This window comes from Pholcus phalangioides, unplaced genomic scaffold (assembly GCF_987345545.1).
Source record: "Pholcus phalangioides strain wild (caught in Gottingen) unplaced genomic scaffold, Ppha-v1.0 ptg000039l_1, whole genome shotgun sequence".
NCBI classification, from domain to species: domain Eukaryota; kingdom Metazoa; phylum Arthropoda; class Arachnida; order Araneae; family Pholcidae; genus Pholcus; species Pholcus phalangioides.
In genome coordinates this window covers 18,389,523-18,413,944 of record NW_028301625.1, presented here as the reverse complement: position 1 = coordinate 18,413,944, position 24,422 = coordinate 18,389,523, and the positions used below count along the sequence as shown (strand labels likewise).

The 24,422-nt window shown below is 38.1% G+C and overlaps 1 protein-coding gene across 6 annotated transcripts in view; it reads left to right on the top strand.

The window, feature by feature from the left end:
* The window catches only part of Creld (Cysteine rich with EGF like domains), a 164,188-nt gene that overhangs the window by 60,785 nt on the left and 78,981 nt on the right, over nt 1-24,422 (top strand). For all 6 annotated transcript variants that reach the window (XM_089254047.1, XM_089254046.1, XM_089254045.1 and 3 more), the window contains exons 4-5: nt 2,208-2,271; nt 8,063-8,171. In XM_089254047.1, coding sequence (XP_089110173.1) covers nt 2,208-2,271; nt 8,063-8,171 — 173 coding nt within the window. The remainder of the gene's footprint in view (nt 1-2,207; nt 2,272-8,062; nt 8,172-24,422) is intronic.

Below are 24,422 nucleotides of genomic sequence, written 5' to 3'. Positions count from 1 at the left end.
ACAAAAGTTTTTACAAAAGGTAAGTGAAATGACATGGGTTTGATTCCCCACAAGGGCAGTTGAATTTTCTCTTTTTTCAAAATATATCTTCGCATCAGCCAGCTGTTAAAAACCTTCATATGGATAGAGAGTGACATCATCCTCATGTAAGTCGCTATCTGGTGGCATTGTAAGCTTTGGCATGAGTTAGGTTCGACCGTCCATGTATGGTTCCATTCAGTGCGCACAAGCTCCAAGGAAAGATTGAGATATTCGTTGCGTTTGTGGTCTAAGGCATTCACCCGTAAAGTGAAAGGATGTGGGTTCGATTCCCTGCAAGGGCAGTTGAATTTTCTCTTTCCAAAACATATCTTCATATCAGCCAGCTGTTAAAAACTTTGGTAAACTTTGTTTATGACAGAATCCCCTTTGCAAACAGAAGTACAGTTCTGTGGCAAATTCTTTTTCTCAAAATAAGAATATTTTGAAACTATTTTGTTTTCATTCAAAAAAAAGTGGTAGAAGTACAAGAGAATGATTGAACAAAAAACAGTGAAAACTAGTTTTGGATTTAAAAAAAATTAACAAATGTCTAAGTTGTAGAAAAGGCGAAAAAACATAGCCTGATGAAAGTGTCTGAAATACAAATCAGTCCAGATTACAGCGGTTTCTACTGTAGTAACATGATCAAAATTAAACAAAAAAGAGAATTTTTGATGCTGGTTTAGGGAAGCATTTGATTTAAGGAGCACTTGATAAGAGAGGTTCTATTGTAATTGAATGCTCATTTTAATATTATCCAGTAAAACTGCATCAAGATAATGTACCACCTTATTTGACTTAGGCTGTACTGTTGAACCTAATAGTGAAGTTGTAAATCAAAATCTAAAACATTTTTATCATTGTTAAGTATATATAAAATATCAAAAAGCATAAATTTTGATTGTCTAAATGAAAGTAAATCTTGATACCTTTCAAATGATTGGCAACGATTGTGAATAAGTTTTGTATCAGACGATGACAAACTGTTTCTGTAAATATTAATAATTAATAATTTCTGTAAATATTAACTTCATAATATTAAATGTCGCAGCTGATGTCTCTTATGAATCCTACATCAATATTGAGAATTAAATTATATATACAATTTGTGTGGTCACTTTACTGTATTTTAAAAAAAACCCAGATTTTTTTACGCTTAAAATTTAGAAAAAAGTTGGGGGGGGGGAAATATATTCATATATTCTCCATGTATAAGAAATTTCCTAATGTTGGGACCTCATTTTTGACAAAAAGGGGGGTTCCTTATACACGTTAAAGTATGGTATATATCTTGTATTTTTGAATTTGATAATTTGAAACAAAATTGTCCTTTGAAAGTTGTTCAAGTTTGACTGTACAGTATGTACCCCTGTAAATATAATGAATGAATAAAAACATATACAGGGTAATTCAAAACTCAACGTATAAACTTTTAGGGTGGTAGAAAACAAAGGCATAACAGAATAATATAGGAATGTATGGCCAGAAACCCCAACCTGATCAGCTGGAGGATAAATGAAAATGCAGAAATGACAATCCAATAATAGGTGGAAGAATTCTTTATTTAGTACTAGTAGTTTTATGTACTTTAACAAATGCTTAAAGTTCTTACCCCTGATTGTCAAACCCTTTCAGAAATGTCCAGCATTTCGCAGACATTTGCAGCTGCGATGAGGATGGTAAGAACTTGGAGCACTTGTTGTGAAACTTAACATGTACACATACTGTTCTTGTGTAAAAAGTATTGCTAAATAGAGTTCTTCCGCCCATTATTGGCTTCATTTCTTCATTTATTATTTATTTATATTCAGATTCCACTGGAACAAAAAAAAGCTTGCATCTTATGCAGAGATGCTTTTAAGTTAAACATTCTTGTCTTTGTACATTTTCATTAGTATCTGTTACTATTGAAGGATTCTCTTCACTGTTTTCAGAACCAAAAATATTGTCCAAAATAAAATTTTTATCTTTTGTTTTTAACCATTAGATATACCATTTGAGTACTTTGTTGAATGATAACACATTTTCATGTAAACTGATTTACATAATCTACAAAATAATGTCCATGTGGATATCAGTAACAATCAGAAGCAAACTTTAAAAACGCAGGATTTTATGTTTAGTGACAGTTTTATAATGTTCGTATATTGTATTGTTGCATAATATTTTTTTTTATTTTCAATCAGTGAAATTCGATTGGTTGAAATACAAGAGAAACTTTGTTCAGATGTAGAAAAAGCATCAGAGCAGGTAACCTCTTTTATAAAAGCGCGCACAGTAAATTGTATCCACTTATTATATATGATAGAAGTATTTATGAATAATGTTTAGCTATAAATATTGAAAATTTAATACTTATGGTACTAATGTTTTCTTGAAATTTTTGTCATCAACTTTTTTTAATATTCCAGTCAGTATATTGTCTCCGCCGGGACAAGATGACTTTTCTTTCCGAGTTCACTTCAGCATAATATCCAGAAAATATGTTTCTTTCTAGAGAGTATTCGAAAATAACAGAAAGTGTGTTATACCTGTGGGAAGAAGAAAACTTCCTAATAATGATAATAGTTTGTAGGAATTATGGTGAATTTTTTTATTAATAGCATCAAACCAGAAAATTATAAGTAGCTCTTTGTATGATAACTCTACATGTGAGATGGTAATAACTGTAATAAGATGGTCAAATATAAATTCAACCCCTTCACATGCAGGCTTTTAGCACCAAATTTGGTGAACTGTATTTTAAGTGTCAGTGATAAAACTGGTATCCTTATTTTCAGTGATCAACAACCTTAGATATGTTGTTGACACAATTCTGATGGCAGAATCTGAAGAGGACCTGAAGAACATTATATCTAGTAAAAACAAAGTGAGAAGCTCGGACTCTACCTAAATACGAAAAAAACAAAGATCATTATTCACAGTTTTCAACTAGATGGCAAAAGTTTTGAGATTGTGGTCAGATTTGATATCCTAGAATCAAAAATAGTAAAAGAGGGAACTTGCACAGAAGAAATAAAAAGACAAGTAGTTCTGGGTAAAACAGCCATGAGAAAGCTTACTAATATAATAATGAAAGACAAAGATGTTTCAATGAAAACAAAAATTAGAATTATAAATGCGTTGGTCTTTCCTGTCTTTATGTATGGATGGGAGAGCAAGAAAATAATTGATTCCTTCGAACTTCGGTGCTGGAGGAGGATGCTGAGAATTCCATGGACAGCTAAAAGGACAAACAAATCAGTTATTGAAGAAGTCAAGGTTGACTATTCTCTAGAAGCAACAGTCATTAAACAAACTCTCTTACTTTGGCCATGTAATAGGGCGCGGTAGCCCGGTCGATAAGATACTCGCCTAAAGTACCAAAGGATGTTTAGAGGTGTTGCGAGTTCGATACCCGGTTCGTCCTTGTCAGAAAACTTTCCTGACACGGGTACAACAAAAAAAAAACGGCGACTTGACCGCAGCAAAAAATTGCTACTGCAGGGAGTCCCCCATCAAGGGCTTAGCGCACCAACCTCTCGATGAGTATAAAAAACAAGCCTGCCTTTTCGGAATCAGCAATAAATTGTAGGTCCCGGTCTAATTAGCCCTCGTGTGCAGAAAATCACCATGGTGCGACAAAAATGATCAAATGATTGGCCATGCGCACAGAAGGCTCACTAGAAAAAATTGTAATGCTCGGAAGAATGGAGGGAACGAGAGGAAGAGGCAGACCAAGCACTAGATGGATAGAAAAGATGTTGCAAAGTACTGGAATGAAGCTAGCACAACTGAGACAAGCTGTGAATGACAGACCAGCTTGGAGAGCCATGATCTATAGTCACCAGGAGTCAAAATCGACTCGATGGTTCCTAACAATAATTCAATGTACTTTATGGGTTTTGACAATTTCTGTCTTCGTAAAAGTTTGCACATTAATTTCTTTAAAATCTTTCTTTTTTTCATCTACTGGCAAGCACAATCTTTTCCATTTTGTTGAAATTGATGGCAAAAGATGGTAACATGCTGTCAATGTTTACAGTTTCCGAGCTCTGAAAATAAACTTATAAATTAAGTGTTTTTATTTATTTTTATTCAATATTGTTCGGCTGAGGCCTATACAAGAGGACGTGGAAGTTATGAATGACAAAAATGACTATTGATGGAACAGGAAAATTCGGAAAACGTAGTGCAATCTACAATATTTGGTGGTAGGTTGTTCCAGTCAATAATAGTTCTTGAGAAGACGCTAAATTTGTGACAATCTGAAAAGGCAAAGATCGGCTGAAATTTTTGGGAATAGTTGAGTCTAACAGAGAAATGTGAGTGTTTAATTAGAATGTTGGAAGTGTCAATATTAAAAACCCATGGAGGGTTTTATAAAGAAAAGTCAAATGAGAGATAAGTCCATGAGAAGAGAGCGGTTGGATATTGAGTTGGCGCTTGAGTTCCGATTTGGAGACAGGTGAAGACCAACAATTGAAAATGAAGCAAGTGGACTTATTTTGGATAGATTCTAATTTGTCTATGTTGGTTTGGATATGGGGATCCCAGGTTTCACAGGCATAGGAGAGAACAGGGAGAATATATGTCTGGTAGCACAAGTGACGGACATGACGGGTGGAGTATTTCAGATTATGGCAAAGGAAAAAGAGTTTTTGGAGACATTTATTAAAGATATAATCAACGTGAAGGTTCCAGCGGATATCTTAAGAGATTATAATTCCCAGGTACTTGTAATGGAAAACCTCAGAGATCAGAGAGTTGTTTATTGAGTAAGGGAAATTCTTTTACGAGTAACTTTCATAAAAACAGTTTTGAAAGTTGATGGGTAATTCCCAGGTTGAGCACCATTCGGAAATGTTAAGGTTGTGTTGGAGAGATTCTCTTGGTCGGGAAGATTGGACACTGTTTTGTAGATGACACAATCATCAGCAAAGAGTTTGATACAGCAGTTTATGGAGTTGGGTAGATCATTTATATAAATTAGAAATAGTAATGGCGAGAGGACCGAACCCTGGGGTGTGCCAGACTTGACATGAAGGAATGGGGAGTTCTGGCCCTTGTATGAGACAAACTGGGTACGGTTAATGAGGAAAGCCTTCACCCATTTCAGCAGCTGAACATTTAGACCAAGGTTTGAAAGTTTTAGTAGAAGTTTATTAGCAGATAATAAACAAAAATAAATACAATAGAAAAATTCTCACAATACGAAACTCAGATAACAGATCACTATCCAGTATTAGGATATATAAACTTTATACAAAAGGAAATAGAAGAAAATGATAAAAATATTACGCTCTTTTTTGGAATTACGCTCTTTTTTGTATGCTCGGGAAGAGACACTGGTTTTTACCACTTCTTTCAATTTTCTCAAGTGAGAATCAGATGGATCTTTCTTTAATTCTTTATAAGGACCACTCAAAATATGTGATATCATCAAATCATGATGTTCAGTTCACAGCCGAATTTTAAACTAACAATGAACTCTCTTTCTTGGACGTATTAGTAATGGAACAGAAATCACAGTTCCAAACCTCGGTCTATCGTAAGCCTTTTGCAGTCTCATTACCACCTCATTTCAGATCTTGCCATCCCATGCAACAGAAACTTTCGTCTTTTCGCACCTATGTAGCGAGAGCATTTAACATCTGTTCAGATCGGAACACTTTAGACCATGAACTTGAAATCATCAGAGCAATTGCGATAGACAGGGGGTTCAACACCAAGATCGTTGACGAATTAAGTAGAAAATTCTTGAAACTGGCACGAGGAACCACTCTAGAAAATATTACAGAGAGACCACTCAGAGAAAGTGTAGTCATACCCTACGATCCAATACTCTCACTGAAGATCAACCCGATTCTTGAAAAGTTTAATCTAACAACCATAGATGTGCCCACTAAAAACTTTGGTTTTGATGCCCCCTAAAGATGCTATACCGCAGAATAAACAATGGGGCATTTATTACATTCCATGTGGTGATTGCTCTCTTGGTTATATAGGACAGACAAGGAGACCCATAAAAGCAAGATTAAATGAACACGCTCGCTGTGTTAAGAATCAGGAATGTGAAGAATTGACCATCGCCGCTCACTGTTGGCAAGAAGGCCATAAATTCAAATTTCAAGAAGTGAGAGTTTTTCACAAAGTCAAGTCCACAGTTGATCTAGATTTCTACGAAGGCACATATATTTGGGCCTTCAAAAATATACTAGTGAACGATAATAAATCTACACCCCCCGATCGCAACACCATGGCTTAAATTCATTTCGAGCGGGAATTACAAGAAAATTCAAATGGACCAATCGGATAGCACTATTCCGCAAATGTCCAATCAGGACGCTGCATTAGTATCTCACGCAGGCTCACAGCTTCATTCTGACCACGACGTTTGAAGTGAACAGACATACTTCTTCCGCTGAGCAACCGTGCGTGAAGATTCGGTATTCAACCCAAATGGGAAACTCTGTCAGCGAAACTAGTGGTTAAATTTTTCCTCTGAAGACGGCACCCATTGGTGTTGAAATGCATTAGGACTTTTATTATTTTTTGTGCATTTGCCTTATTCGTTGGTGTCTTCTAAATACTATGTTAATAGCCTAATAAAATTTTCATTCTTAAGAGCACGGTAGCCCAGGTTGATAAGATACTCTCCTAAAGTATCAAAGGATGTTTAGAGGTGTCGGAGTTGGATACTCAGCTCGTCCTTGTCAGAAAACTTTGCAATACCATGCAATCAATCATACAAATAATAACATAAGATCCAATAACAATATACTCATGTTTTCTATAAATACCAGTCTTGAATTTATATTACAACAATGTAATATAACAATCCATCTATGTGTAAAATTTGTTTCATAAATACAAAAATAAATATATATATATATACTTCATATTAAACAATTATCAACCGACACAAACCATAATAGGCTGTTGCTAAAAAAAATATCAACAGAGAAACCATTATATACCTGCTGGAAGGACATTCTTGTCCCTTGATGTCAAAAGTGTGTGTTATACATGTTTGTATATTGTATATATGTACATTTTTCATATTTGTGTAATTAAAAAAAAAAATTGTGAAGAGGAAAGTAGACAAAAAGCAGTTAGCCAAAGTAGATTTCGATCAACTCCTGACTCAGAAATTGCCTTATCAATAAGCTAATGTATCACACCATTTCTTAAACCACCAGTTTATCCTATCATAATGCACACAGAGGGAATTATGTTGTCAATGCATCTTCACTTCATGGTCAACCCCACCAGCAATCAAATGTGAAACTACATCTTGGTGAACTCTCTACCTCCTTTTCACTTTTCCTGTTTTCTCTTATGACACGTGGAGCATCGGAATCAAAATTAGCTTTCGGTTACTATGAGCTGGAAGAATAAAATAACAGGAACAAAAAAGTAGCAGAGGAAAAACGAGTTCGTAAAATAAAGAGTTAATGGAAATGAGAGTTCTAAAGTAGAACAGATTTTAACATTAGCTCTATGGCATGCTGTTCGAGACACAAGACCAGTTCGTAAAACAGAGCGTGTTTGTAAATTGGAGTTTCATAAAATTGAATGTCGACTGTAATGTTATTTTATTCTAGTTAATGAAAATCTGATGAATAGAAAAAAAAAGAAGATTGTCATCAATCAGTAATTGGAACGATAGGGGGTGGGGAAAGGAGGAGAGAAAAAGACTGTCCTCAATATATTTTGTAGTTTATGTATTGTATTGCATTTTGAAGTCGATGTCCTGTTTTTGGTGATGGAAACAATTCTTTGTATTGGAAAAAGTGAAAAATTCTGAAATTTATATGAATTTTTGTAAAATTTAAAAAAAAAAACAAATTGGGGGTTTAACTGGATATTGTGTTGTTATAAATTTTGACTTGGATATTTTTTAAAAAAAAGGTGTATTGTATGTTCACAAATAAAGTGAAGAAAATAAACTTCAAATGAAAAAAGTGAAATTTCTAAAATACTTTTACTGTTCTACTTTAGTTATATACTACTTAGTTTTACTACAGATTTCTACTATAGATTTCTTTTTATTTTACAGTGTCATCATTTAGCTGAAGAATATGAATCTTTTATAGAGGAATGGTGGTTTAAAAAAAAGAAAGTCTTTCCTGATGTCTATTATTATTTATGTATTGATAAAATACAAGGTGAAATTTTTTAATCATTCTTCCACTTATAAATGTTAGGATAAGAGAATATAAAAATATATCTTTTGGCATATCAATTGACCATTTCTTATGCACTATTAGTCATTGATATTAAGTTTGATAGTTGTACACAAATATGTCTGATCTTTAATTCAGTAGTGTGACAATACTACCACAGTCATTGAGGTCATTTGGTTCATTTCTACTCCTGCACCCACGAATCGAATGTTTGTAGCACTCAGAGCTGGACAAATGTCTAAAAATTTACATGCCTGGCGAGGCATGTGACTTAAAATAATACCATCCTCTTAAACTAATACATCAGTATTTCACATGCCTGAAAAATATTATAAAATATTTTAATTGCATTTACTTATTTCACTGTAAAAACCATTTCTCTTATTGTTAAAAAGAATGCACAAAATAACTTCATGTACAGTCGAATTCCATTTTCACAAATACCGTTATAGCAAAAATCTTGTTATGAAAACTTTTCCAATCCTTTAATAAATTTACATCGAAACAATGTATTGCAAATTCTGATATTAGAGAATGAAAAATATACTATATCAAATTCAAAAACAAATTTCTGAAAATCAACAAAAAGTACAGAACGTTAAAAAAATGATCTCATAAAATCAGTTTCAGAGAATTAACTTGCTGAACTGTTGGTAAAGAAGGGCTTTTCTTCTGTGGCTTGTGAAGAGAAATTTTAACTGATACAGTGCATGAAAAAGAAATGAAATTTGTGGTAAGCCAGTGCTATATGCTTCAGGAATGTTTCTTCTGCTTCAAAATGAGTGGCTTTGAAGCGAAATAGATTTCGATTAAAAAAAACCTTGATCATTTATGAAACTGATGCTGGAGTAAATGAAAAGAAAGTGGCTTAAAATATGACATATTTATTTATTTATACAATATTGTTGGCCCTTGGGCCTATACAAGATGATGCGATTGAGAATGACAAAGGTATTGTTTGATATTGGATAAAAAAACTAGTGATAGTGGGAGATTCAACAATAGAGCTTGGGTGTTTGTTCCATTCACCAATGGTATGAGGAAAGAAGCTGTATTTAAAGCAGTCAGTGGAAGCAAAAATAGGTTTTAATTTAAGGGTATGGTCGAGTCTTCTAGAGATGTAGGATGGTTTGGCTAAGATACCAGAAATATCTATGTTGAACTGACCATGGAAAATTTTATAAAACAATGTTAATCGAGAAATGAGATGAAGAGTAGAGAGAAGGAGGAGATGAAGTTCATTTTTAAGTTCGAACACAGAAATGAAAGATGACCAGCAGTCGTGAACAAATCGGGCGGATTTATTTTGAATTGATTCGAGCTTGTCTGTATTACTGGAGGTGTAGGGGTCCCAAATTTCAGCGGCGTAGGAGAGGATGGGAGAGAGAGATAAGTTTGGTAACAGAGAAGTCTGATATCCCGAGTAGAGTGTTTAAGATTGCGGCGGAGGAAGAAAAGTTTGAGACACTTCTGGTAAATATAGTCAACGTGTTTGTTCCAACGTAGGTCGGCTGAAATTATGACACCAAGGTATTTGATATGAGAAACTTGGGATAACGTTAAATGATTGATGGAGTAGGAGTATTCAAGAGGAAGAAGTTTATGGGTAACTTTCATGTGAACCGTTTTTGAAATATTCATTGGCATTTGCCATAGGGAAGACCAGTCGGCAATGGAAGCCAGGTTATGTTGGAGAAGTTCTTGATCAGATTGATGGTGAATGATACGGTAAATTACACAGTCATCAGCAAATAGTCTAGTGGTGCAGTTGAGGGATTGTGGAAGGTCATTGATATAAATTAGGAAAAGTAACGGGGAGAGGGTCGATCCTTGAGGGGTCCCAGACTTTACGGGGGCGGATGGTGAGTTATGATCATTAAAATGAACGAACTGTTTATGGTGTTTTAGGAAAGCCTCCACCCAATTAAGTAATTGTACGTTAAGGCCAAGGCATGAGAGTTTGAGAAGTTTATCATGGGGAACTTTATCAAAGGCTTTAGAGAAATCTAGGAATACGATATCAATTTGTAGGTTTTTATCAATGGCTTCAGAGAGGTCGTGGATGAAGAGGGCCAGTTGGGAGGTAGTAGAGAGAGATTGTCTAAAGCCGTGTTGGTTGGAGAAAAAAAGCTGATGGAGTCTAAGGGGATACGGATTTCTTTTGCTACAATATGTTCGAAGATGTTACAGCAGGAGGAGGTGATTGCTATTGGCCTGAAGTTAAGGGGATTGGAAAGTGAACCCGATTTGTGGATGGGAATAATTTTATTGATTTTCCAGTCGTTCGGGAGGGTAGCAGAATTTAGTGAAACATCGAACAGGATTAAAAAATAGTCTGCGACTTCATCAGCACAGAATTTAAGAATAGAATTTGGGATGTTGTCGGGCCAACAGAATGGGGTTTCAGTTTTTTCAATAGTTTTAGGATACCTTGTTTGGAGAAGGATATTGGGGGTGAGTTGTGGATATAATCAAAAAAAGAGTATTGGGGAGGAGAGGGGTCTATTGAAAAAACCGAGCAGAATGCTAAATTGAATTCAGCACTCATCTCTGAAGGAGAAGATGTATGTTTATTTGAACTTCTGAGGGAAGTGGGACCAACAGATTTAGGTCTAAGGTAACTCCCAAATTTTGTTGGATTGGTTTTTAAGTAATGGGGTCGAGAATGAAAGAGGTATCTGGACTTTTGGACGGAAATGAGGTTTCTGAGGTCGAAATTATGGATTTGAGTGTATTGGATTTGTTGGTTGTATATTTGAAGGCGATTCGACGGATTTTCCTCTTTAAATGAATAATATCTCTGGTGATCCATGGATTAAAAAAATACTTAGAAGAAACTTTTTTAATTGGAACTGTAGCTAAGCATTTGTCTATAATACATTTAAAAGAGGTCCAGAGGGTGTGGATATAGTTAGAAGAGGATATGGATAAGAAATCATTGAAGTGAGAACGAAAAATATTTTGCATAAGTGAATAATTTGCCTTGTTGAAATTACGTTTAGTGGCGAAATTGTAGGATGGGATAGGGTGGCAGAGGAAAAAGTTAATGACTAGGATATTATGGTCGCAACAACCCTCAAAGATGCAAGTGGAAAGTATTGAAATTCGATTGGAGGTAGCAATGAGATCTAAGGTAGAGCTGTAGTAAAGCGTGGTTCTTGTGGGTTCTAAAATGGATTGGACCAAGTTAAATTTAAGGAAGATATCTAAAACTTTGTTATTAATTCTGTGATTGCCGAACAGGGATTCCATATTTTTCCAGTCAATGCTAGGAAGATTCTAGTCTCCAGAGATAATAATAGAATGTATATATTAAAATTTTTCAAGAATAATTTCCAGTTGATCAAAAAGGTGGAAATCAGGAGAGGGAGGGAAATAGACAGAAAAGATGGCAAGTGGGAGACAGTTGGGTTGAAGCCATTCGGCTCCAACAATTTCGAGTTCGGAATTTTTGACTGGCTCTCCAAATTTGACCACGAAGCTTGCGTGTATCGAAGGAGAAATCTTCTGCGATAGATATGTTGCTGTTTTTAATTTTGGAGGCATGTTTTAGAATCTCACTTTTGATTTTAAATTTGTTGCATTTTATTATGGAAAGTCTGGATCCGTGGGTCTTTTTGGAACCTATTCTATGACAGCGGTCAATCTCACTAGGTGAAATATTTATGTCAAGGTGATCAGAATTTTCACCTTGAAGTCAGACTCTTCAGGAATGTTTCGGAAAATCATCCCGGCGAGACCGATCCTCAAGATCGATGACTTTATTGGTACGGGAAGATTGGAGTTCAGAGAGATTTGAGGATAGGTCATAGACTTTGTTTTGGAGTTCCTCTACGGTAGAAAGTTTCTCCTCAACTGCACTAAGACGCTGGGATAGATCACTTAGCTGATGACTGAATGAGTCCTGTTTTTGGGTGAGGAGGGTAAGTTTGTCAAGAATGGCTACTTGGGTGTCTTGAATATTACGGAGAATGGATGAGTTATCCGAAACAGTCGAAGATTCAGACGAAGGATTTGATCTATTTTGACAGCGTGTTGGGAAGTGGCTGACCCTAGGACCAGGGTTGGATTCGATATCTCCCGCCAGTAATAGCAAGCTAGCCAAGTGGGTAAAAAGGAAGAGGTTCTGAATGGAACAAATTCGAATGACGGTTACAAGTACCGGAGCGAAAAAGGGGTTTTCTTTAAAACACACATATAAACTGAAGAGCCAAAAAAACTGGTACAGGCATGCGTATGCAAATAAAAAGATATCGAACCAATCAGAGTACGGCGCTGCGGTCGGCAACGCCTATGTAACACAACAAGTGTCTGGCATAGTTGTTAGATCGGTTACTGCTGTTACAATGGCAGGTTATCGAGATTTAAGTGAGTTTGAACGTGGTGTTATAGTCCGCGCATGAGAGATGGGACATAGCATATCCGAGGTAGCGATAAAATTTGGATTTTCATGTACGACCATTTCAAGAGTGTACAGTGAATATCGGGAATCCGGTAAAAAATTAAATCTACGACATCGCTGTGGCCGGAAAAAGATCATGCAAGAACGGGACCAACGACAACTGACGAGAATCATTAAACGTGACAAGCGTGCAACCCTTCCGCAAATTGCTACAGATTTCAATGCTGGGCCATCAACAATTGTCAGCGTGCGAACCATTCAATGAAACATCATCGATATGGGCTTTCGGAGCCGAAGGCCCACTCGTGTACCCTTGATGACTGCACGACACAAAGCTTTACGCCTTGCCTGGGCCCGACAACACCAACATTGGACTGTTGAGGACTGGGAAACACGTTGCCTGGTCTGACGAGTCTCGGTTCCAATTGCTTTTGCAACGTCCCTTAAGGGAGTTGCTTGCCCGGTTCGAAATATCCAGCAATAAAGTGGCAAACGACAAGTGGAAAATGATTAGAAACAAACTTTCGCATGAAATATTATTATTTATTCAATTATATGGGTTAGTTAATTTTAACAATGGATTAGTATATCTTGGAGCCCTCTATTTGACGTTAGCAGTAAAGATACTGGCTCACCAATTGATGATCAACAACAGTCAACCTGTGCAGCGATCGGACATCCGATGTTGTTAGCTTTTCCGTAAATACCATAGGAGTTTTCTCAGTTGAGAACCGGAACACCTTGATCAGTTCCTGGGGGCCTCTCGGTTGAGGGCCGGACCACCTTGCTCAGCTCCGGGGGGCCTCTTGGTTGAGGGCCGAACCACCTTGATCAGCTCCGGGGGCCTCTCGCTTGAGGGCCGAACCACCTTGATCAGCTCCGGGGGCCTCTCGGTTGAGGGCCGAACCACCTCGATCAGCAATGAAGAACTTTGACTGTGAAGATTGTTTTATATTTTGATTCCGGACCTGCCGGAAAACGGATTCAAATAATGTAGATTATTGCATTTTAACAATTCAGCCTAAGGCCAATAGATACGGTAGTAAGACGGTGAACCGTCCTACTAGAGGGCTTCAATTGAACAGAACAAGATTAGACGAACGCAATGTGAGAGACAAAGAGGGAGGAATTTGTACTCCCCTTTTACAAGAAGTTTGGGACCACATGTCCTCGCATGGCCTTTTCGCCTCAACAAAATTATCGAATTTGCATATTCATGCGTCACTATTATAAACATTACAATTTAATTACATTGGAATCTGGCAACATGACATAATCCGGAGAGCTGATCAGACTCTCCCGATTATGTAAACATTACTAACATAACAATATGAAATGAATTGTTCCGACGGAGGTCTGCAGCCCCCCGCCGAAAATAAGTGAGTACAACACTATATTTTCGTATCCGCACAACGAGACTTGCAACAACTCCCCCGGGAAGTTCTTCGATAAAAATAATTTAAACTGGGCTAAGCCTCGCCCAACTATACATATATTGGATCAAACCCCTCCACGAAAATAGCGGCATCGTCGTCATGAGGGAAATTAATTTATGTGGGACATCAGTAGCCCGACCTCTGGCCCGTTCTCGTTCGACAGCCGAAAGACCCCACCCGCCGACTGCCGAACTAATCGAACACTCTGGCCCTTACCGGTTCGCCAGTGGGCCCTCGGGTGGTTTCCGGTAACTGAGAGGTCCCTGGGGTCTAAAATAAGAAGGAATTTCCCACATAACGACAAGACCACCATTAACGTAGAGGGATCGGATCCCGATACGTTACATTCCCCCTCACCACGGAAGAATTTTTCCCAAAAAAAAAAAAAATTCTATAGGTTAAAAAAAGTTAATTTACAGAAATACTTGCAAAAACTATGTTAACATATCACCTGGTATATTAAACTTCCCACTAAAGGAAAAGTTATCGACAGCCAAATCAGTATCCCGATTTTGTAAGTATCGCGAAATTTCAACACTGCTTCTGAATTTTGTCCCTTCGGGAGAGTAATAATAGACGTCAATACGAGGTTCTTTTTTCCTCTTAACGAGAACCCTTTGCCACCCTCTCTGAATCGGAACCAAAAACTTAGAGTAACCTACGGAAGATTTAATGAAATTCGTTTTCACCATCTTAGGAGTGGTGTCGTCCTCGGGATTTTGCCGGTTAAAGGACGTACTAGAGTTAGTGCAATTAGCACTATTTAAGGGCGTTTGTGAAACATGATGTCGACTCGGATTACTGGAAGTGTGTTGTACAAGGACCTCTCTACTCTCAGGTGACTGCGGGACAGGCTCAAGAACGATTTGGTCACTACTAACGAATTTTTTCAAGTCACAAGCATTGACTTTATAGACATTATCATTGGATAAATCCACTATCAGGTAGACAATAGGTGAAATTTTTTCCAGGACTCTACACGGGCCGTCCCATCGTGGTTTCAACTTCGCCATAACATTGCCTTGCGCACTAGAACAGAAATGCGTTCTCCTTAATACCAAATCATCCTGATTAAAGGTGTGCAATAATCTTTTTTTGTCATAATATCTTTTTTGTCTCCTTTGTTGTTTTTTGACATTTTCCTTAACTTGCTTAAGTAAGTTTTCGGGCAAACTCACCCTTTCCCAAACCGGTATGTCCATAGCCCAGTCAAATGGTAAAACTAATTCTCTACCAAGAAACAATTTAGCTGGCGACTGACCCGTAGTTTCCGAGGGAACCGACCTAATAGCAAGACCAAAAAAGGTTAAATTTTTGTCCCAGTCTTTATGTTTATCACCAACATAACAGGAGATCATCTGTTTAATTGTCTTATTAAATCTCTCGGTAAGGTTTGATTGAGGATGATAGGGGGTTGTGAACCTTTGCTTGACCTGGAGAACTTTACAAGTTTCCCTCATAAGGTTTGATATAAAACAAGAACCATTATCGGAAACTAATCTTTTTGGAAAGCCATATCTCATACAGTACTCATGAACAAACTTTTTAGCAACTGCACTTGTCGTAATTCGTCTTAGTGGAAATAACTCTACCCACTTTGTGAAATAATCGATGACGACTAACAGATGCACGTTCCCTCTGGAAGAAACGGGAAAGGGACCCATGGTGTCAATCCCAACCATTTCTCCTGGATGATCAACAGAGGTTGACACCATGCCTCCCCATCGCCTCGTATTGTCGAATTTGCATGTTTGGCATTTTTTACAGGACAGGACAAATTTTTTTATATCTTTACGCATACCGGGCCAGAACGCGCGTTGTCGGCATCGCTGAAGAGTTTTATTGACTCCCATGTGACCTGAAATGGGATGCATGTGCATTTCAGTCAAAAATTTCTCTCTACATGGTGGAGGAATTACTAGCAATTTTTTATTCCTGAATCTAAAAAACAATTTTTGATTTTCGAAAAGGTAATACTTTTCAATTTTTTCATCAATTTTTTGTCTTCCGACAGATTTATCATTAAAATACTGTATAATATCTTGGTAATTTTTTTTCTGTTGAACAATTAACTCAGGTAAATCCAAAAACGAGAACAAATATAATTTATTATCAATTTTTTCCTCGAAATCAGTTTCGGCGGTGACAACAGCGGGCATTCTGGACAGGGCATCAGGGGCCTGCATGGTCGAACCTTTTCTATATTCAAACTTTAAAGGATATTCCTGTAGTAATTGAGCCCATCGGCTTAACCTCCCCTTCAATTGTTTAGCCTCAAAATACCAGGCGACTGCCCTGTGATCCGTTACTATAGTAACAGGTTCTCCTGAAAACCAGGCTCGAAATTTATTACACGCCCATATAACAGCGAGTCCCTCCTGTTCTGTTACCGAATAATTTTTTTCTGCTGAATTCAAGGTACGACTGGCATAGGCTAACGGCTTTTCCCCGTCAGGCTCAACTTGCTGCAAAATGGCTCCAAGCCCAATTCCTGAGGCATCTGTGTAAATTTTTAAGGCACAATCTTTTTTTCTTGTGGTTAGAACGGGAGCACAAGACAAGAGATGTTTCAATTTTTCGAACGCCTGTTGGTGTATTTTGTCCCATTTGAACCTTTGCCCTTTTTTTGTCAGGCCGTAAAGGGGGTTAGCGACATCACCAAAATGGGGAACAAATTGCCGGTACCACCCGCAGAGTCCCAGAAAACGTTGCACCTGTTTTACTGTTTTAGGCCTAGAAAAACTCAAAATGGCGTCGGTTTGGTCCTGTTTTACGTGCCATCCTTCTTTGGTCAAACAGAGACCTAGATATTCCAAATTTTTTTTATAGAGATTACATTTGTCTGGCTTAAGAGTTAAGCCTGCTTTTTCCAAACACGAAAATACTGTTTTCAAGTTTTGTAAATGTTCCTCAAAATTCGAACTGTAAACGACAATGTCATCCAAATAAAAATCGGCACACTTACCGACTAAGTGGCCCAGGATTGTAGTCATCATGCGTTGGAACGTGGCCGGGGCATTGTTGAGTCCAAAGGGCATTACCTTAAATCGGTACATTCCAGAATCGGTTATGAATGCCGTTTTGTCCCGATCCTCTAGCCGCACTGGAACTTGCCAATACCCTGAGGCCAGATCGAACGTAGAGACGAATCGTGCGTCACCCACTCGTTGTAGAATTTGATCGATGAAAGGCAAGGGGTACCGATCCTAGCCCCCAAAATTGCAACGTCCCTTATGGGAGTTGCTTGCCCGGTTCGAAATATCCAGCAATAAAGTGGCAAACGACAAGTGGAAAATGATTAGAAACAAACTTTCGCATGAAATATTATTATTTATTCAATTATATGGGTTAGTTAATTTTAACAATGGATTAGTATATCTTGGAGCCCTCTATTTGACGTTAGCAGTAAAGATACTGGCTCACCAATTGATGATCAACAACAGTCAACCTGTGCAGCGATCGGACATCCGATGTTGTTAGCTTTTCCGTAAATACCATAGGAGTTTTCTCAGTTGAGAACCGGAACACCTTGATCAGTTCCTGGGGGCCTCTCGGTTGAGGGCCGGACCACCTTGCTCAGCTCCGGGGGGCCTCTTGGTTGAGGGCCGAACCACCTTGATCAGCTCCAGGGGGCCTCTCGGTTGAGGGCCGAACCACCTTGATCAGCTCCGGGGGCCTCTCGGTTGAGGGCCGAACCACCTTGATCAGCTCCGGGGGCCTCTCGCTTGAGGGCCGAACCACCTTGATCAGCTCCGGGGGCCTCTCGGTTGAGGGCCGAACCACCTCGATCAGCAATGAAGAACTTTGACTGTGAAGATTGTTTTATATTTTGATTCCGGACCTGCCGGAAAACGGATTCAAATAATGTAGATTATTGCATTTTAACAATTCAGCCTAAGGCCAATAGATACGGTAGTAAGACGGTGAACCGTCCTACTAGAGGGCTTCAATTGAACAGAACAAGATTAGACGAACGCAATGTGAGAGACAAAGAGGGAGGAATTTATACTCCCCTTTTACAAGAAGTTTGGGACCACATGTCCTCGCATGGCCTTTTCGCCTCAACAAAATTATCGAATTTGCATATTCATGCGTCACTATTATAAACATTACAATTTAATTACATTGGAATCTGGCAACATGACATAATCCGGAGAGCTGATCAGACTCTCCCGATTATGTAAACATTACTAACATAACAATATGAAATGAATTGTTCCGACGGAGGTCTGCAGCCCCCCGCCGAAAATAAGTGAGTACAACACTATATTTTCGTATCCGCACAACGAGACTTGCAACAACTCCCCCGGGAAGTTCTTCGATAAAAATAATTTAAACTGGGCTAAGCCTCGCCCAACTATACATATATTGGATCAAACCCCTCCACGAAAATAGCGGCATCGTCGTCATGAGGGAAATTAATTTATGTGGGACATCAGTAGCCCGACCTCTGGCCCGTTCTCGTTCGACAGCCGAAAGACCCCACCCGCCGACTGCCGAACTAATCGAACACTCTGGCCCTTACCGGTTCGCCAGTGGGCCCTCGGGTGGTTTCCGGTAACTGAGAGGTCCCTGGGGTCTAAAATAAGAAGGAATTTCCCACATAACGACAAGACCACCATTAACGTAGAGGGATCGGATCCCGATACGTTACACTTTGAACTGATGGACGTGTATGGGTATGGAGACAACCTCATGAATCCATGGACTCTACATGTCATCAGGGGACTGTGCAAGCTGGTGGAGGCTCTGTGATGGTATGGGGCATGTGCAGTTGGCGTGATATGGGACCCCTGATACGTCTATATGACTCTGACAGGTACGTAAGCATCCTGTCTGATCACTTGCACCCATTCATGTCTATTCCGACAGACTTGGACAATTTCAGCAGGACAATGCGACACCCCACACGTCCAGAATTGCTATAAAGTGGCTCCAGGAACACTCTTCTGACTTTAGACACTTCCGCTGGCAGCCTAAATCCCCAGAAATGAACATTATTGAACATATCTGGGATGCCTTGCAACGTGCTGTTCAGAAGAGATCTCCACCCCCTCTTACTCCTATGGATTTATGGACATCCCTGCAGGATTCATGGTGTCAATTACCTCCAGCACTACTTCAGACATTAGTCGAGTCCATGCCACGTCGTGTTGCAGCACTTCTGCGGGCTCCCTACACGATAGTAGGCAGGTGCACCAGTTTTTTTTGGCTCTTCTGTGTATTTTAAATAAGAAATTGATGGTGGAGCAAAAAATAGTAACACACTGTACATAATAATTTTAAATGTCGGATGCAGGATCAACACAAAGGATATTAAATTGATAAAAATTAAATAAGTTAGTATGAAAATGTGAACCTATAGAAATGGACTTGAATATAACATTGTTTTTGACAAAATGTCGATACTGCATCGTGAAAGTCCATGGGTAGCGACATTTAAATACAAGCGGTGAAGCCCACTTCGATAACGAATTCCAGGTGGCAGCAGTAGTTGCGAGACGAGACCACTTTTGGAGAGGGGTGGTTTGGCAGCTACGTTCCGAATTGAATGGTGATGTCATACTGGGCTTGTATCTGGAGGAGATGGCGGAGAAAAACCCAGAGACGGCATGACGAGTATTTTTTCCTCCCAGAAGTGAACAGTAGAGTAGAGTTGATGGTTCCTGCAGGTTTATCACCAGGAAAATCTGTAGAAATAGACTTGAATACATATAACATTGTTTTTGACAAAATGTCGATCTTGCATCTGTGTACTCTTTCTACATTTATGAAAAATCGGACTAAGTATGAATTTTGAATTCAAATAGCAGTTATAGGATCCCATAGAAAAAAGACTAAACTTCCAAATTTTCAAGAAGTGGATGTAGCTGTCTTTACAGGGCATTCATTCAAGAGGTTTTCCAGAAACATGCATGATTCCGGATATTCATTGCCACAACATGCCAGTTACCAGCTCACTTATATGAGAAAAGACTTAAGAATTTGCATGTGAAATCTTTCAAGCATTACATGCGTATATTTTAGAGGAATAATACTTGTACAGTGGAACCTCCCAATAATCGACACCCATGGAACTGAAGATTTTGTTTGCTAAGGAGGAGCAAGATTTCTTCAGCATGTTTTCCCCGAACAATTGGGTACTGTTGTGATTAACAAATTTTGTGGTTATTACAGACAAGATTGGGTTGGAAGTTCGAGAAAAGTTTCTGGGTTTCATTAATACAGATGTATGTACACATATTAAAATGGAGGTATATTTTAAAAGCAATTGGAGGGGGCCCCATGCCATCTCATCTGTTATCTTACACTTGTCATATTATATACACAGGATACAAAAAAACGAAATGAGAATCTTATTGTGAAATATAAAATATCCATCGGAGCATGTCATCCGTCTCGCCAAGTATGGCTGCAAACGCGAATGACACGTGTGTCATCAAGCTCTTCAAAAATAAGTTAGATTTGGTGCTTTCAGCACTCTCTTCGAAGCATAATATGGATAAGATGATACGTGATGGTGCTAAAGCAGCAACGAGTGAAATGTTAGGTTCTCTTCAGTTGTTAGAAGCTTTAATTATTTCAAAAAGCTCTAGTGTCGCATCGTGCTCATTGTCCATCTCTGGTGCCAAGCAAGTGAAGCCTATCACCTACTCTGCCGCCGTCGTCAAAGCGTCGCCAAGAGGGAAAGTTCTTGATGATGATATTCAAGGTGCCAGCTTGCCCAGCTGTCCTTCGAGAATTCTTCCTCCTATAGTGACGTCATCGGAAGCTGTCAAGGAATCCCCTGGGGCTACGTCTATTGATGTCCTCAAGCCTAAAAATGTGGTTGACTATGCTACCTCTGCCTCCAATGAAGATGGTTTTCGATTGGCTGTGAATCGGCGTCGTAGATGTCGAGGGGAAATTCTCGGCTCTCGTACAACGTCTTGCTTATTTGCGGCAGCTCCACCACGTCGACCCCCTTCGCAGAGTATTTATATTGGTCGTTGTGCTCCCAGTACATCTGCTGAAGACATACAGGAGTTTTTAAAACTGGAAAACATAGTTATCAATGAATGCTTGCTACTAAGCTCCAGTAGCGCTGCATATGCCTCTTTCCGCATTGAAACGGAAACCAGGAATGCTGATTTCTTGCTCTCGACACCGTCCTTTTGGCCCAGAGGAGTGATTGTAAGGAAATTCTTCTACCCAAGAAGAGTAGTACAGAATCTTTCCGATAAAGAAGCCCATGCTATACCTTCTGATGAATCTTCTAAGGCTACTTTGCAGAAAATGCCATGCGACAATGCGCATCCCAACACTGACATTGAAATTGAACCGCCTTCTGGGATTCTAACAGCGGAGATAGCGAATTCTGTCAATGAGTCTTCAAGTGCTGCTCCACAGAACGAAATTCCTGGGGAACCAGCAGATATTTGAGTAACACTAACATCGACTGACTATCAAGCACTTCTAAAACAAACACTACAATCACTGGTAAAAATTTCACTATGTACTATCAAAACGTTAGGGGTCTTAGAACTAAATTATCCATGATCAAATCGTCTATTTCGGCTCATAGTCACGATATTATTTGTTTGACTGAGACTTGACTTCATCATGACATCATGAATAGGGAATTCATTGATGATAGGTATACGGTTTTTAGAAAAGACAGGTATTCCAACTCCTTAAATAAAGGCGGGGGTGTACTGATAGCAGTTAAAACTAAATTCGTGGTCACCGAGATAAATCTTGATGAAGTTTCTTGCGAGGCAATTTGTATCAAGATTTTCCTTGAATCGGGTAAAGTTTTATTTTTGTGTATTGCTTATTTTATTCCCAATTGTAGCACTCAATGTTATATTGATTTTTTAAATCTTTTTGAAAGAATGAATTTGTGTGATAATTATGATCTTCTTGTGGTGGGCGACTTTAATCTCTCTGAAATTAATTGGTTCACTAATTTTAATTACTCTAATTCTAGATCTGTTTCAGATCTTTCAAATTTTATGCATTTGTTTGATTTAAAGCAATTGAATTTTGTCCAAGTCCTGTATTTGCGCGAATCAACATGGTTTTGTCAATGGTAGGTCTACTGTCACTAATCTCCTGACTCTTAATGCCTGTATTATCGACGCCATACATAAAAAACGACAACTTGATGTAATATATACTGATTTTTCAAAAGCTTTTGATCATATCGATCATGGAATTCTTATCAGCAAAATTAGTAAAATCGGTTTTAACTCTGACTTAGTGAATTGGTTCATTTCCTACTTATCCAACAGAATGTTGTATGTCTCCTATAAATCCAATTTAAGCCAAGGTTTTGTTGCTAGTTCTGGTGTCCCTCAGGGATCTGTGCTAGGCCCGTTGTTATTTATCATTTTTATCAATGATCTATCCGTACTTTTCAAAAATTGTCTACTCTTTGCTGATGATTTGAAGATTTTTAAAAGCATTGATTGTATTGATGTATGTTATAGCCTTCAAAATGAGCTGTCTTTACTTCACTAATGGTGTTTACTTAATAGACTTAATCTCAATATTGATAAATGTTTTGTTCTTTCATTCACTCACAAAAAGAATCCAATCTTTTTTACGTATAACATTAATAATAGCCAATTGCTTAGAAGAACCTCTGCGACCGATTTGGGAGTTATTTATAGTACCAATTTTAACTTTACTGATCACATTAAAAATCTTTGCTCTGTGTCATATAAAAAACTTGATTTGCTTAAAAGAATGTCGAGAGATTTCAAGGATAGTAATACGTTAATATCCCTTTTTAATACGCTTATAAGATCTAAACTTGAATATGCTTCAATTATCTGAAACCCATTTCACGCTTGCCATATTATGAGTCTTGAAATTATTCAAAACAATTTTCTAAGGTATTTATATTTCAAAAAATATGGTCCTTATAACAATATTCTATCTGCCACTCATCTACGAAACAGTTTCAATGTCAATAGCTTACAAAAACGCAGAAAGTACTTGCTCGTTATTTTTTTCAAGAAACTGTTGACTAACCAAATTGATTGTATACCAATTCTTAATGAAATCTGTTTTAATATTAAGTGTCACAATACAAGATCTAATTGTTTATTTGCCATCAAATCATATAATACTAATATTGGTAATTTCTGTGCTGTAAACAGATTTTCCGAATTTTATAATGCGCTTCCTCAACATCTGGATATTTTTCATTCGTCTGTTACCGACTTTAGAAGATTTTTGCTGTGATTGCGTTTTATATATCTTTGTATAGAATTTTTGTATTTTGCATAATTCTTTGTTACTTTTTATTTGTCTTTTGTGTACTTTATTATGTCACTTTTTCTATTCTGTGCAAATTTTTATTTTTACTGCAAGCTGTAATTGGGTTTAAACCTGTAGCTTTGTTTTATAAATAAATAAATAAATGTCATCTTGATTAACACCTTATTGGTGAGCAAATGAGCTTAAACTTGCAAACTAGAAGCCAGTATCGGTTTTATTGGGTTGAGTTCACTCGCTCCGGTGGATTTGATGAAAATATGCAAAATAGAAATGTGTTTGGGAATATATACAATTAGAGATCACCAGTGCCATCTCACTTAGCACCTTATTCGGTAAGCAACATGAGTACGACATACTTCGGTGTTTCTATTCGTTGGATCTAGAAGTGCTTGAAGGGAGGAAAGGCTATCAGTTATTATTAAAACTCATTCTTCTGCGTATTGTGTAGCTATTTCTATCGCTAACAAGTCTGCTTGAAAGTTACTATTGCTTTTATTTAGTGCCGCTTGCCACGTTTGCTTTTCTTTATTGTTTGTGTATAAACAATGGGCTGCCCCGACACCTTTGTTGGTTTTAGAGCCATCTGTGCATATGTGGGTGTTTGCTAGTTTTATATCATGGCCGTCAATCAAAATTTGATTGGGGGATAGTTGAGCAGGAGGGGTGGTAGTGCCAGCCATGCTCCTATGCTTCAAAGTTATTGGGGTCAGTCTAGAAGTTCTGGTTGAATGTTTTTACTAAACCTAATTGTGTTTGTGTAGACTGCTCCCATTTGGAGCTTTAGGTGTAGTTGGCAGTTGCGTGTGATCACCTGGAGTTCAATTGTGGCTGTTGTGTCATAGGCCCTGGTTATTGTTAAAAGAAATTTCCTCTCTGTGCGTTATCTAGGGCCTGTTGTGTTTTTTTGGTTGGATGCTTATACCAAGCTGAAGCGCCATGGGCTAAGAATCTCTCAACTACCATCTTGTAGATGGTGTTACTGATGCTTTGTGAGATGCCCCATGATTTGCCTGCTATTTTAGATAGTTTAAAATGGAAGCCAGTCTCGCTTTTAATTTTCATTCATTGATGTGTGATTCCCAGCCCAGGTCATTTTGGATGGTTACGCCTAAATATTTGAGATTCTTT